Source organism: Cupressus sempervirens, chromosome 9 (assembly GCF_028749045.1).
Source record: "Cupressus sempervirens isolate cs-2001-9-10 chromosome 9, ASM2874904v1, whole genome shotgun sequence".
Lineage (NCBI taxonomy): Eukaryota > Viridiplantae > Streptophyta > Pinopsida > Cupressales > Cupressaceae > Cupressus > Cupressus sempervirens.
The window spans coordinates 459,891,504-459,907,622 of record NC_143126.1 but is presented as its reverse complement, the minus strand read 5'-3'; the positions used below and the strand labels follow the sequence as shown (position 1 = coordinate 459,907,622).

The 16,119-nt window shown below is 37.5% G+C and overlaps 1 protein-coding gene across 1 annotated transcript in view; it reads right to left on the bottom strand.

The window, feature by feature from the left end:
- LOC149539317 (Cobalamin biosynthesis CobW-like protein) overlaps positions 1–16,119 on the bottom strand; it is a 187,245-nt gene that overhangs the window by 134,818 nt on the left and 36,308 nt on the right. The window contains exons 4-5 of the mRNA XM_089800623.1: positions 7,236–7,325; positions 6,842–7,027 (exon numbers count right to left, since the gene is read on the bottom strand). Coding sequence (XP_089656749.1) covers positions 6,842–7,027; positions 7,236–7,325 — 276 coding nt within the window. The remainder of the gene's footprint in view (positions 1–6,841; positions 7,028–7,235; positions 7,326–16,119) is intronic.

Below are 16,119 nucleotides of genomic sequence, written 5' to 3'. Positions count from 1 at the left end.
ACTCCAGCTCACCCACAATTTCGACATGCAATAGTCTTCGACCCCTGTCAACTTCATTCGAATTGATTATCGAATTTGATGAATGTCCTTTGCCAAAAACAAACACGTTACCTAGGTCTCTGCAATCAAAGATTTTGTTTATACTGTCATGTATTTCCTAGTTCCGGGTAAAGTAACCAAGTCCCAACAAAAATACTTGTCTTCTAACAAACACTTTCGTTACTAGTTTAACGCAGGGTGAACCTGATAACATTGCCCAACCACTACAGATGCAGTGTCCAAGGCAGATGTAGAAACCATGCCCAGAAACAGCTCTCAATTATTTCAACTAATAATTTCTATCATTGTTGGAGGTCGTGTCAAGACATGACTTTTTTGCATCCAATATCGGTCTTCTTGCAAACTTTGATGCCAAACAAAACAGAACTCATGGCACGTGATAAATGGAACATTTGATTCTTTAAATTTGTTCCACTCCACAAGAAGGATGTGAGCTCATGCGGCCAGGAGTGAGTCTTGTACCATTTCCCAAATACTCCTCTCTCTTGGAGGTCTGTTGAAAAACATCCCTCCAAATCAACGACGAGTAGGAATGAAGTAGTCAAGGACAACCACGAAGTATCCAGCTTCTACTACTTTATCAGCGAGCTTCCTACGTCTTTCGACCTGTTCAAACATAATGGTTCCAGTGGTTGAACTTGTGGCAACATCTTCCAACGAATATGCGTCCACCAAAATTGAATCCTCAATATATCAATGTGTCCTGGCTTAGCTTATTTATATTTGCTTCTTGCAACAATAATATTGCCCAGAAATATGTTATTATCAAAGCAACCAACGCTACAGGTCCTGACAAATTATGACTCAGAAGTAATCACCTATCAAATACCATACGTTTTCTTCCCACCTTTGACTGGTATCAATATTATTTGGTGTTGATCCTCAAATAAATTAATGAGGTGTATACACTAGCAGTGCCCAGTTTATTATCCCAAGAGATTAAACTATGGCAATTCTCGAACAAATATCATTGTCCCACTTAATAAAAAGACAGTGGTCCGATAGAATTTTCTTCTAATTGCTGACCCTGCAAACCATATATTGCTTGGGACCCATGACAATATGGACTTTGATATCCACGATTTCAACCCTTTCAGAATAGTCAGCACCCATGGAAAGGATGTGAACCCCTACAATTAATTTGAAGTTGTAACATCTAACTTACTTACAATGATAAAATTTCAATTTGTGAAATATGAATCTAGTGATCCAACGCCTGGGCAGAATAATCGCTTTCCTTTTTAATTGATTCAAGGTCTTCTATGTCAGCTAGCAAAGTTCTTCCATTGCTAGTTGGTGAACATACGACAGAACACCCAGTTAAGAAGATGGCAGACTCCTGTAGTTTCCCAAAAACTCTGATTACTCAAACTGTAAATAATAATAGATTGATCAAAATGAATAATTGTAAATAACTTCATTACTCATGAAACTTCTGATTAGACCCAAGAAGATGGCAGGAAAACCGGCTCTGCTACCACTGGAATATCCCAAACTAGATATTTACTTGATTTCCTTTTCAGAATAACATTTAGATCATAAAAATATGAAATTGTATTATAAATAAACCAACAATGTAAACCATAAGAAATAACCCAATTGATATTTATCTGGTTGTTTCCTCAAACTGATATTCAACACTTGAATATAGGAAAATGTATTACAAAACACAATAGAAAACCAATAGATCTACTAATAGATATTAACCCATTCTTTGATAATAATATTTAGGATTCAGTCATATGAAAATACTTTACAACCAACAGTATAAAAACCAATAAAAACTCTCATAAAATTCCTCAAAAGCACGTTATTGCATTATACAACATCAATACAATAACCAGTATTTAGAATCCAATCTTAAACATAGAAATTATAGTCGGATTGGAACACTAAGAGAAGAACCTATAAGCACATACGAGACACCTAAAATGACGTCTCCATGGATAATGGGTTTGCATCCACTGCCTGCCGGCATGAGGGGCTACATCCTCACATTGGTTGAAAGTTGAGGCTTTCCAAATACTCTCCCAAGAGAGAAACTGAAATCTGAATAATAAATCAAGCATGCCAAATGAATGAGTCTCATCTTCTTTTAACTTCACAGTTGTGACTCTTTGACTCCCTTCCTAACCTTTCATCTTATCTCGCTTTGTCCTTTTTGCTCACTTAAAAATATTAAATCGACTTTTTATAATTTGAGTCCACGCTCTCCAAGTCAATTTTAATATTATACAAATATGTCTTTAACTTTTCTAATGTCCCAAAAAGGGGACATTACAAAGTCACTACAAATATGAATCAGACAACTATCCAATTGAGAGATAAGTCTTACTGTGATTTATTTCTGATGGTCAATTTAATGTTATTGTGGAGAGGTAGAACCAATTATTGATTTCGATGATCTATCTCTTGTGATCAGTCATCTTATATATTGTAATCAAGAGGCATATAAGGGGCAGTTGTGACTGTTCAACTACATGTCTCTTTGAAGAGACACAAAGGCATAAACTTAATTAGCCAACAAACCCAAAGGTTATCGGGTATGATTAGTCACCAAAAAAATTATCAAGAGACCCTATGGTTATCAGGTATGATTATTTGCTAAGCCAATTTCAACATTAAAGCCTCTGATCTGAATATAGAGGATCATAACTCGATTCCATATGATTGTCATTCAATAGATCTTGGTCAGGGATTTACTGCCTGATCCAAGAGAGAGACTCAGATTTTCATACTTAGTTCAATACAAGGATGATCTTGGCAAGATAATTTCAATGTCTATGCATATGTGTGTGTACGCATGTATATCAGTTCACATGGTGAACTGGTATACATACATGCACACACATGCATACAGTTGCCATGCTGGTATATCCTTGAATTCTGACTGACACTATCATATCTAAACATTGCGGGCTCCTTTGTATTTCCCTTCCCTCTTTCCCCTGTTTCGTCTTTGCTTTCCCTTGCTATCACTATTGTAACCCTCTTATGTGTTTTCAAGGATTGATAACATAGTAGTGGTCTTGGTTAACTTGGATTGTATTATTTTAATTTTATTAGGTTAAATTTGAGGATCTTTACAAAGCATTGTTTAGCTTAGAACATCTAGTTTGATTCGTATTCATTTTGATCAATCTATTATGAGTTTCAAGGTTCCTCATATATTTCATTATCCTTTGTTCTTTTAACCAGGACAGAATGCATTATGATTTTCCTCAAACATCTTCTTTGGTTTTAATCATATGGATCATTAGAATGAAATAGGGAGTTCACGTAAATGAATTAAGCAATTATAGGCCTTAACCAAATAGTTTTATCAGCTGCAATTAACATATTAAATGTTTTAGATAAAATGCATTTCCCCTGATTGTATCTTTTTTACTCATATCTAGTTAAGATTGCTGTCAATATTAGTTATGCTGGTGCAGGGTAACATTAGCTTAACAGGAAACTTTTCTTCCTAATCTTGTCTCTGGACTTTAAATATAAAGGTATGTTAAGCTGAGCTGATAGAATATAAGGTTCAAGCAACATCAACCTCTCATTCTTTTTAAAAAGACCTTTAATAGTTGTATAATAGTATTTGTTCTTTCTAGCCCAGCAGCTAAGATTATATTAAATTTTCGTATTAAGTTTCTGCATATAAGCATATCCATGTATCAAGTACATGTCTGTTCTAAGTGGCATAATTTCCTACTCTAACCTTTTCCTCGGCTCACTAGCAATGAGACTCACCCGATACTGTATGAAGTCGAAACACCACTTTGATCCTTACTATAGATTCATAGCATCTCAACCAAGTAGTCCATTCTATAAGGCTTAAACACCTTGCAGATTCAAAATTGCTATAGCCAGCCTAATAAAAGAAAATTATTTAGGCCTTTTATGCCCCATCTCTCACTGACCAAGAGAGGAGAAGTCCATTTTAAGTTTCTTGCGTAGAAGGATGGAACGCATTGTTAAAGAGAATTAAAAAGTAAACAGCAGTATCAAGGTATGACATATTTTACATTTTCAATGTATATAATTTAGAATATCAAAAATAACTTCTCATTATTTATTCTTCACTTATATCAGATAATTTGAACTAACAATGATCTTAGTCAAAAAGAATAAATGCAGGGATAAAGAAAATGAAACATCAAAGGAAACATTTGCGAGGAGAAAATCTAAGCAGTGGTAATGTCTTGAAAACTACAAAGCAAATATTTTTGTGAGAGAAGGAATGCCTTCTCAAAGACCCCATAAATTAGGGGCAAATGTTTGAAAACCTAATGTAATCTATATATTCATATGTAAGGGAAGGTATGCCATCTCCTCTGGTGAAAGAAAGAGGCAAATGTATAGTTTCCTGATGTAATAAAAATATCAATATGTAAGCGAAGGTATGTCTTCCCAAAGCCATCTAATAAAAGATAAAGGCAAATGTATCAACAAGTAGACAAGACGTTTGCATCCTAGCCTAGACGGGGGGGTTTCTTCCCCGTTCTTTTTTCCCCAGTGCCTACACTTTGAACAGGGTAAAAACAAAATTGTAATATTATTCAAATTAATAAAATGTCAGCAATAGCCTATTATCAACCAAAAAAAAGATCAAACCAAAATCTCATGATAGTAAGTTCAAAGTTCGCTAATCAGCAGTCTAGGTCTTTAAAATATCTAAAAGATCAAACTGGAATCACTAAACATTTTGGCATTTTAAAACACAAACCCCAAGTGTGAACCCATAGGAGATTTGTTTTAGAATCAGATTCCGATGCGTTTTGTACCCAAAAACACCCGGAAAAGTCCCATGATTTTGCAAATTACAAAAAAGTAAGTCTCAAACAACTTGTTTGAAATTACTCCAAAAGGGTGTAATATAACTCCATTAATCTGTTTGAACACACCAACCACATTGAAATACACCTCCGATCCTATTGAAACTAACCCATAAAGCCAACATGTTGACTTCATAACAAGAAAAGACTAAAATTGGGGACATTACAACATCCACTTCAAGGGAAATGCATGAAATACAGAGATGCATCCTCAAGGAACACTACATTATTCTCGGCCATAAAACCTCTACTTTCAAAAATGTATGAGAAGATAAAGTTCTTCATTCTGTACTGAATTTATAATCTTCAACTAATTACAAAAGCATTAGTTCCTCACTCTTCTTTACGGCGAATTTCTATCTTCCGCTGCAAAATTCACTAAATAACTTCAAGCTAGATTAAGAAAGGCCACCATACTTTCTTCCCTTTATAAGAAAATAATGATACCTAGATGCTACCTAACTAAGAAATGGTCCCCGACATGCCTATTGAATGGAAAAGGGTATGAAAATTATTATAGCTTACTAAAGACCATATGATTTCTCTATAACAGCTATAGATACCCCAAGCTATAGTTTGCAAACTTGGCGAGTATTCTCCAAGTTGCTGAGTACCCTATATTTCTTTTGCTCCATGAGCTTTACAAGTTTGACTCTCAAGTTTTTATAGACACCAGAAAAATATGGGATAAATGCCCACATGGGTAAAGCACTGATTAAAACGATTTTTTCACACATTTAACAATCGTTAAAACATGTTTTTCATGCACTTTTTTTGCTATAAAACCATGCACTTCCTCTTTTGAGATGTCAATTTATAGTTTTATACACTCTGTCGTCTAGTTTATGTTGGGCATTTTTACTAAATTCAAGGCATTATTTATGATCTTTAGGTGTTAGATGTTGTTCATTATTGACCCAGTAATGAATGATGTATTCACAATGCTATGCTTGTATGTGATATATTTGTGTTAAAGCAGTTATCATTGCTTTACATTATAACTTTTGTGGATAATTGGAATTCATTCCATTCATAATTTCTGATGATGCGTTCCAATCATCCACAAAAGTTCTAATGTAAAGCAATGATAACTGCTCTAACACAAATATATCAACATATAAGCATAGCATTGTTAATCCATCATTCATTACTGGGTCAATAATAGACAACATCTAACACCTAATGAATATATATAATGCCTTGAATCCAGTAAAAATGCCCAACGTAAAATAGACGATCTGAAATATACAAAACCAGCTGAACAGAAAACAGATTATATACCAATGTACATCTATACTTATTTCTTCTAGAGTTCAAAAACTTATTCTGTTTTTATCGAAAATTGAATTTTGCAATAAAAAGGTAATTTTTTAAGATAATTTAATTTTTGGATTTTTATAAGTTGCCGATTTTTTGCCAAGTTCTTGACAAATATTTGTCGAGTTCTTACCGGGTAGGAATTTTGGGCATGCCAAGTAATTTCCGAGTTCGAGTCTGCGAACTATGCTTCAAGCAATGGAAACATGCTATAAAGTATACACTATATTGCATGCTTCAGCACTTGAGAAAGAAAAAAATGCGTGAACTTCAAAAAAACACTAGTAAACTAAACACATAAAATCATATTCCTTCCTACATAAAGAACTTCAACAACTAGATGAAGTTCATTAACAATTCTTTTTGTGCATTTTTAAAAAATAATTTCCAATGTAAAATATACAAACTTTAACCTAAGACTCCCAAACATTTTATATCTATGATAAATAGTTTTTTGAAGTCATAATTGCTTCTAAAGAGACCCATTAATTTGCATTCCCCATTCTTCTTCATATGTGAATTTCTTATGGAATCATACTGTTGAAAGAAGTTGTGAATCACAAACTGAACATATAAGCCCAACCATATTAGAACAAAAATGTGTGATAAATTAAAATTATCCTATGTTAAAAACTCACCTTAGCATCATATGCTTTCCGATCGAGAATAAGATTCAGATCCACATAGCATCGGACTGAGCAAATGATATGTGCCAATGAATTGATGTTTTGAATCTCCCTTTTCAGCGACTCTACAAGATGTGACTTCTCAATGTCTCCATGTTCCTCAACAATCAAGTCAACCTTATTTAGGAGGATAACATCCTAATAAAAACTATCAAGTATTAGAAAAATAATGATGAAATCCATCATTTAAAAATTACAAAAAATATGCAAGCTACGGTTTAAATCACCAAATAATCCATTGCTGCTTCCTTTCAAATATGGCAATATCTATGGATCAATCACGATATTTACAATCTAAGAACTCTAAACAGCACAACATAAGATGTGAAGCTAACAAACTGCCTACCGCAAACGCTATCTGCAAAAATGCTTCAGGAAGTTCACCAGACTCACGTTGCTCACTGAGCTGCAAATGAAGATTTTTGGCATCTACAACCTGCAAAAGAGCACAAATAATGCAACTCAATATATAAGTATTTTTTTAATTTCTTCCAAAAAGGGAAAAAAAGAGTGAGAAAACGATGCTACCTGAGAGAAACATAATTAGAAGTATTCTCAGTTAACACACACGTAAGCATCATGTGCATGGTTACTTAATCTGCACTAAACATTCTCTTCTCTATCTCATTCAAGTTCATACCATCAAAACTTGCTTCCCCACGATACAATGACATTGAACATCTCTAATTTAAGAAAAAAGAGTTGACTTAAATCATCCCACCTAAGTACAAGACAACCATTGAGATATATCAGCACAGTCTGAACAATCAATTTCTTCATGGGTTCAACATTCTGACAATATTACCCATATAGAGGAAAGAAAGCTATAATGGTTATGTGGCTGAAGAGGGTTGTTTCATAGTTCTACTTCTAAAAACTATTCACAACACTATATTATCATCATCAAAATACCTGACAAATAAAACCATCCAGCACACTGAGGGAAACTTCTTGTGCCCATGCAAAGAAATTCATATAAGGAAAAATTTTAAGCCAAATCCTAGTCTTCTCCTCAAATCAAGTCGCTATGTCTTTGACTTGTTTATATATATTGTTTAATTAAGTTTATTTCTTATCTTTACACAGTCAATTCTCAAAGCTTTTGAATACATCTGATGTGACAATGAATGGAGGAAGATCAATGACGAAAAAATTTGAGTGTTTTCTAAGCTATGAGAATCTGTATTATCACATATGGGAACACACCATACAATGAAGACAGAGAACTTCAAATTCAATTTGAAATCTGATGATCAAGTCTAACAAGGCAAAAGGCACATTTTCTCTAAAAGGTTGCAATACCACATAAAGGTGCATGCCATATAGTGGAGATCTCAAGATTGAACCAAAATTATTGCACAGACAGCATCCACCTATATAAAGAAACAGTCAAATTCGATGTCCAAGTCTTTGAAACACGCAGAGGTGCATGTCACTATGAGGCAAAAGACGTTACAAAATCCAAAAGTCTTCAATACAAAACAGAGGCGCACACATATGAGTTAGGGGACAAATTTTCAAGTAAAAAACGTGTAAGATAGCAGAAAGGTGCATGCACTTTATCAAGAAAACAAGATCATCAAGACAAAATTATACTGAACAGGCATTAGGCAAGCATCACATAAAAAGCATACGAGTTTTTACTTTTTTGAAACAAAATCTATGCAATTATGTTAAGCCATGTGCCAAAGGACGGAGAAACTGAGTTTCAGGAAAAAATTACATGAACATTATCCAGTGAATGCCATCAAATAATCTCTGAAATTTTCAAAATAAAAAATTTACATTGCTATCAACCATGCACTTCATAAGGGGAATGGTGAGTCTTGCTTTATGTTATAATTCACATGATAATGAGCATGGGTGAGCCTGGTGTACAAGGGTGTGCCCTTATACTTTCAAATATTAAAAGTGCATTGCCACACTTAGACATGTGCCATATAGTGAGAGGTACAATAATAAAAATACCAAGTCTGCAATTACTTATATAGGCATGCACAACCTATAAGAAGTGGGTCAGAATTTTGTCAAACTCAATTTGCATCCATATCAAGTTCCATGCGATTATAAAAGTCTGACTGACCGGTCTGAACTTGTGCAGATCTAGTTATGGAGGCACAATCCATATTCAAAAGAAACTCAGTTTTTATCAGAAACAACATGTAATGTCCCCTCTCTAGTCTGACTAGCAAAGTCATGAGAGTTGGCCTATTATTGGAGTCTCGTAGGCTAGCAGTGTGGATGGAGACTCATATTGGGTACTTAGTGACCAGAGTTGGTTCTACAACTAGTTTGAGAGCCAGTCGAGGCAGTTCCTTAATTTTAGTGATTTTCCTAAAATTTAGGAGGTTGTGGCAATGATCATATTTGAGGCTCCTCAGGACCAGTATACAGTTTCAGTTTCAGGATAACAGGGTATATTCCCTAGTTTATAGGAGCATCCCTAGTTTTTAGGGATGGGACTACCAATTAGCCCACATTGAATGACATCAGTCACAAGCAAGTGAGAAGACCCGTTCACTGATTATTTGGTTGTTTCGGCTTTCAAGTTGAATAAAAGGAAATATTTTTAATATTTCCTAAGTTTGCGTTTAAATAAATTATAATAAAGCTATTTATATAGCTAATTGAAGTAATAAAAGGATTTTGGCTTCATTTGGTTAGGCAGGCCTATGTGTTATAGCTTGTTGGAAAGGTCTTGAATTATTATAACTTACTTTCTCAGATACCGATTCGTGCCAGTAGGGCCTGGCTTCCGCATCTGATGCGGACGGATGCGGGAAGCCTCCAGATGCGCTACGGGTGCTGCTCGGAAGCACACCCACAGGCATCCAGATGCGGTTGGATATCAGCTTCCAACCGCATCCGGATGCTTGCGGGTGGCTTCCGGGCAGCACCCGCAGGGAATCCGGGAGCATCCGGACGCATCCGCGGGAGTTAGGCGGGAAAACAATAAAATATAGTATATTTTAACTTGAACTTTCATAACAACATGTGGCTAAAAGCATTTTTTTAAGTGTTTTTTCACAATAAAACCCTAAAACGACCCTAGAAAACAACATAGAAGCATTCACAAGAGTCATTTTAGAATTTTGTTTGCACCTACAACCACTCCTTCATTGTGAAGCTAAGTTCAGCATTTTCGAAGAGGATTGATTGAAGAGGGAGAGATAGCTTTCTCAAAGAAGTTTAAACCATTCAAGGTAAGTGATCAATTCTTTTCTTGAGTATTTAGATGAATTTTTTTGAGTTTTTGATGTTTTTTTCAAGTTCTTGAAGATTTTTTTAAAGTTTTTTTTCAATTTTTTTTTTTTGAAAGATATGTAGAAGCAACTTTGGGTATCTATTTTAGTAGTTTTTCTCACTTCTTTCCACTTGTATGCATGATCATTGATATTCATAGTTGTTAGGAACTAATTACAATTTATTTATTTTCTTATAAAAGAGGCCCATTGGACACCGCATTTAAAATGGGGGCAAGAGACCGCGCTGAAGAAGCTATTGCACGTTGCCTCTATGCGAATGGGCTTTCTTTCAACTTGGTGAGATCACCATATTGGAAGGAAATGGTGGCAACAATCAAAGAATCACCAGCTGGCTACACAAGCCCGGGCTATGTTAGTGTGGCACGTGATGCATCTAGCATAAGTGGAACCATGCTTGGTTCAAATGATCTTTCAGCAGTTGGAGATGACAATGAGAATGTGGATTTTCTTGTGAATCCCTATGATTCAAAGTCAGACTCTGATTGATTGAATCTTCAGACTTCAATCATTTACCATGGTTTTAAATTTTATTTTGTTGGAATCTTGAACATGACCTATTTCAACTTATTGTTTAAGAGTCAAGACTAAACGCTAATGTTGGACAAGCACATATTGATATTGATATATGAATATCATATGAATTTTGAAATATCTTGAATTTTGTTTAAGGGTTCCAGTTAACTGTTTAGTATCATAGATTCATAGTCATATTATGATTTATCAAATGATTTGTTTTTGTGTATTTCTTGCATTTCTTTGCATATGTTAATATTATAATATATATATATATACGTTTCCTCTCGCATCCGCATCCTTAAAAAACAAAAATCCCCACATCCCGTATCCGCTTTTGGAATCCGCTTCGGAATCCGCATCCGAATCGGTAACTTAGCTTACTTTTATCATCCAAAGACATTCGAACACCTAGAGTATGTTATTTGAAGAAAGGGGTTTTTTTCCTATACATAAAGGCCTTTTAATTGAGATGTCACTTTATAATAAAGGGAAAAGCATATTCTCCCTTTAGGGTTCAATTGGCTTTAAAAGGGAGATAAAAGGAGATGTTGGCTCATTCTTTCATTATCTTTTACATCTTCATTCTTGGTATTTGTAATTTTGCTCTTAGGAGCGATTCTAGAGGACTGGGATGCAAACCCTAGAGCCTGGCTCTTGGGACACAAACCCCAATAGATATAGATGGTTTGAGCAGAATTCTACAATATTGTTTCAACAGTTGACAAGGATTGTTAAGTTCAGCATTTGGGGGTGCTTGTGCATTACACGTTGAGGGTCTTGTTTGGCATGTTGGGATCTTCCTGCTGCTTTGGCGTGACTATAGCAGCCATACGGCTGCCTTTCAGCTGGCATGTGATTTGTTGGTTGGATTGCGTCAGCCATCTCTACCCTTTTGGTGCGTGGCTGGTCCATTCTTGCAGCTGGCATCTTCATTCCTTGCTTGTAAACACCTTTGTTGGCATACTGATTACATATCTTGCCTGGTATGATTTGTAGCTATTCTAGTCGATTGAATATTATATTATTTTTGTTGTTGTTGTTAATCATCATTTTACTTATATCTGGAAAATACAAAAAAAGAAGAAACAATCTTTCTGCAACTTCTGTCTAATTCTCTAAGACCAGAAGGAAAGCATAGCAAAATCTATTATTTTAATTAAAATTTACAGAAGTTCGGTGAAAGGATCCTTTTGGGATCTTTCAATGGTATCAGAGCCTAAATCCTGCCAGCCTATAGGGTTTCAGTGAAATTATCACAATAGGTCATGGAAAACGGTTTGATAATTCATTTCAGCATTTGGCATCTATTTTTATATATCTTCTATGCATCTTGGTGGAGAAATACATAGGTTATATGAACGCAGAGAAACCAGTGGCGAGCAGAGGCTGCCAGGGATGCAGAGACATTGGCTATGGGTGAGGCACAAGATGTTGCTGGTGACAGCATGCCTATAGAGGCAAAGGAGAGAGAGTTCATGAGATCTCTAATTGTTTCCTAGCCCAAGATAGTCCAAATACTGGACAAATTACAGGATACCCTGGAGCAGATGGAATTCAATAGGCATGGAGGTAGACAGAAAAGACAGGGAAGGAACAGGTCAATTTCCGTTGCAGGAAGCCAGCGCAGTCATCGATCCCATGTCTTAGCAGAGAGCTCCCCTCATTCCCATAGGCAGGAACATCCACGTATTCCTACTCTAGATAGACCATTATTGCCTCAAATTGGGCAAGTTGAGCAACTGGCACAGGTGGAGCAACCTGAGGTTGGATTCAAGGATTCAGTCATGGCAACTACAGCTAAGTGGAGAACTCTAACCCCAGAGGTAAGGGATGTTTTTCCTTTTCCACAGTATTGTACACAGCGTAGGGATTACACCAAGTTGAGAGGAGACAGGGGCTATAGACCTTAGTAGAACAATGACCTTAGCAGAGCCACTGGGAAGATCACACTAGCTACCTATGATGGCATGGGTGATACGAGTGCACGAACTTGGGTGCACAAGTTGGATATCTATTTATCATTGAGACCTATGTCTGAGAGAGAGGCTATACAGTTTGTGGTTTTGCATTTAGACGGGGTTGCCTATGATTGGTGGCACCATGGATTGGTCACCCAAGATCATGCCATGGTTCACTCCTGTACTGAATTCACTGAGTGGCTCATTGCCAGGTTTAATTGTAAAGACACAGAGCTTTACTACTGGGAGTTGGCACAAATTAGGCAAACAAGGAACGTGGAGTCTTTTGTGAATGAGTTCCAGCATATTACAGTCATGGTTCCAAACATGTCTCATAGTCGTTGTGTGATGTTGTTCATAGAGGGTTTGCAGGAAAGACTGAAGGGACTGGTATGAGCATTCAAGCCAACCACCCTCAAGGAGTCTATTGATGTTACATTTAGACTGGACACCCCTCCTACTCCTTATTTGGCAAATAAGAAACCTTTCAGGGATTCTCGGCCTCCCCAAAAGGCCAACACTTCCCAGGGAAGAGGGGAACCACCTTCTAGACCACCCAGGATGGACCAGGAATCAAGGAATAAGCTAAGGAGGAAGAAACTATGCTTCTCCTAAAAGAAGCCATTGGAGCTTGGACATCATTGCCTTGGTAAAGGCAAGGTTCATTTGATAGAGGTGATATCTGAGATAGGCGATGAGGAGATACCTGATACTTATACTGAGGATAGTCTAGAGGAGGTTGAGCAAGAACACCCACAATCAGAGCTAGATAATCTGGAGCCTTTGACGTTAGCTAAAGTGACTATGGCTACTCTCTCCAGTTATCCCAAATTTCATGCCTTTTGTTTGAAAGGTACATTGAGAGGCTAGCGGGTTATGAGCTTAGTACACATAGGTGCCACGCACAACTTTATCGACCAAAAGCTAGTTGACAGGCATGGGTTCCAGTCCGAGGAGTTTGTTGGTTTTGGAGTGAAGGTTGCAGACGGTGTAGTTTTGAGTTGTACTCCGAGGATTCCTCAGCTTAGCATCTAGATGGGGGACTATACTCTGACAGATGACTTTTATGTGCTACCGCTGGAGAATTATGATGTGGTGTTGGGCATGCAGCAGTTACAGGGTATTGGACAATACATCATTAACCACCATCGCATGCAGCTGGAGTTTCTTTCTAGAAGGAAGAAGACTATCTTGAAGGTGGCTTCAGACAATGTTGCTAAGAAGGTAACTTCCCGCAAGATGGACACTATCATTCGTCATGATGCCATACTTTGGGCTATACGTTGTTTTGTGAAGTCCAAAATACCTACACCTCAAGATGGCAAGGCCTCTTTTCATGCAGACATACAATCAGTGATGGATCGGCATGGTCGTGTCTTTGGTGACATACCTCCTAGTGTACCTCCTGATAGAGGTTTTGAGCATGGGATAGAGATCGAGGATGGGGCTAAGCCCGTGATTACTATCCCATATCGTCATCCTAGAGGATACAAGGATGAGATTGAGAGGACCATCCATGAGTTATTGGATATGGGATTCATTCGCCCTAGCTCTAGCCCTTTTGCTTCTTTTGTGGTGCTTGTTAAGAAGAAGGATGGGACTTTGTGGATGTGTATTGACATAAAGTTCGTCATGGAGAAGAACAATACTGTTGCTGATGCACTTTCCAGGAAGCCATCACTTGCTGCCCTATGTTCATTAAGCAAGATTTCGACAGATTGGAGGGCTCAACTTTTAGTTGAGTATTCCAAAAATCAGCATGCTTGTGAAATCATGGATGGGTTGACACAGGATGACGGATATAGTGTAGTGGATGATGTCATCTACTACAATGGCAAGGTCTACCTTGTTCTTGGATCACAGTTGAAGGAGCACGTTTTGCATGCTTACCATGATACTCCTACAACAGGACACCTAGGTTATGGTAAGACCTATATAGCGGTACAAGAGAGATTCTCTTGGAAGGGTCTCAAGGATGATGTCTTACGCCATGTTCGCGAATGCATGACTTGTCAACAGAACAAGTCAAAGCATACTTTTCCGACTGCATGCCTATACCGAAACAAAAGTGGACAGGGATATCTATGGACTTCATTACAAGTCTTCCTCGAGTTCAAGGGAAGGACTGTATTTATGTTGTGGTGGACAAGTTGAGTAAGTATGCCCACTTATTTCCTATTGCAGTAGACTTCACAGCTTCACAGGTAGCCGAGTTGTTTTTGAGAGAGATATTTAGACTCTGTGGTCTCCCCAAAACCATAGTGAGTGTCAAGGATAGCAGGTTCATGAGTTCCTTCTAACAGGAACTTTTTAGGCTAGCAGGCATAGAGTTGACCCCCAACACTAGCTACCATCCTCTAACGGATGGATAGACTTAAATAGTTAATAAGTGAGTGGAGGGATATCTGCGCAACTATGTGTCAGGGCAGCAGAAGGCATGGGTGCATTGGCTATATTTGGGCGAATATTGTTATAATATTATGCACCACATGTCCATTGACATGACTTGCTTTAGAGCTCTTTCTGGCTATGAGCCATTTTCTTTTGTTGATTTGGCTTTCAGTGACAGCAGAGTTCCTTTGGCATAGGATTGGTTGCAGGAGAACCAAGATATCATGAGATCTCTTAGGGAAAATATGCAGCATTCTCAGAACGAGTAGAAGATGTATGCTGATCGGCACAGGATGGAGAGAGCATTTAAGGTGGGTGACATGATTTTACTTCGTCTATAGCCTTACAAACAGAGCACCCTTAAATGGGGAGGAGCTGAAAAGCTCGTTTTTATGGACCTTACAAAGTACTCAAGTGAGTTGGAAAGGTGGCCCATGAGGTCGAGTTACCACTAGATAGTAGGGTTCATAATGTGTTCCACATGTCATGCCTAAAGAAGGCACTAGGGCAGCATATTACAACATCATGTGATTTACCTCCTTTGGATGAAGACGGTAAATTGACTATGGTCCCTAAGGAGATTCTGGAGGTCAAGGAGAGACGATTGAGTACGATGATTCAGGAGTATTTGGTGAGCTAGAGAGGTCTACCCATAGAGGACGCCACCTGGGAGGGTGAGTCCATTTTGCAACATCCAGTGTTGCAGTTTCTTGTGGGTAAGCATCTCCCAAAGGGGAGCACTGTCATGTCCCCTCTCTAGTCTGACTAGCAGAGTCATGAGAGTTGGCCTATTATTGGAGTCTCGCAGGCTAGCAGTGCTGGATAGAGACTCATACTGGATACTCAGTGACCAAAGTTGGTTCTAAAGTCAATGTGAGAGCCAATCGGGGCAGTTCCTTAATTTTAGGGATTTTCCTAAAATTTAGGGAGTTGTGGCACTGATCAGAGTTGATGCTCTTCGGGACTAGTATACGGTTTTAGTTTCAGGGTGACAGGGTATATTCCCTAGTTTCTAGGAGCATCCCTAGTTTTTAAAGATGGAACTGCCAGTTGGCCCACATTGCCCAGCATAAGTCACAAGTAGGTGACAAGACCCGTT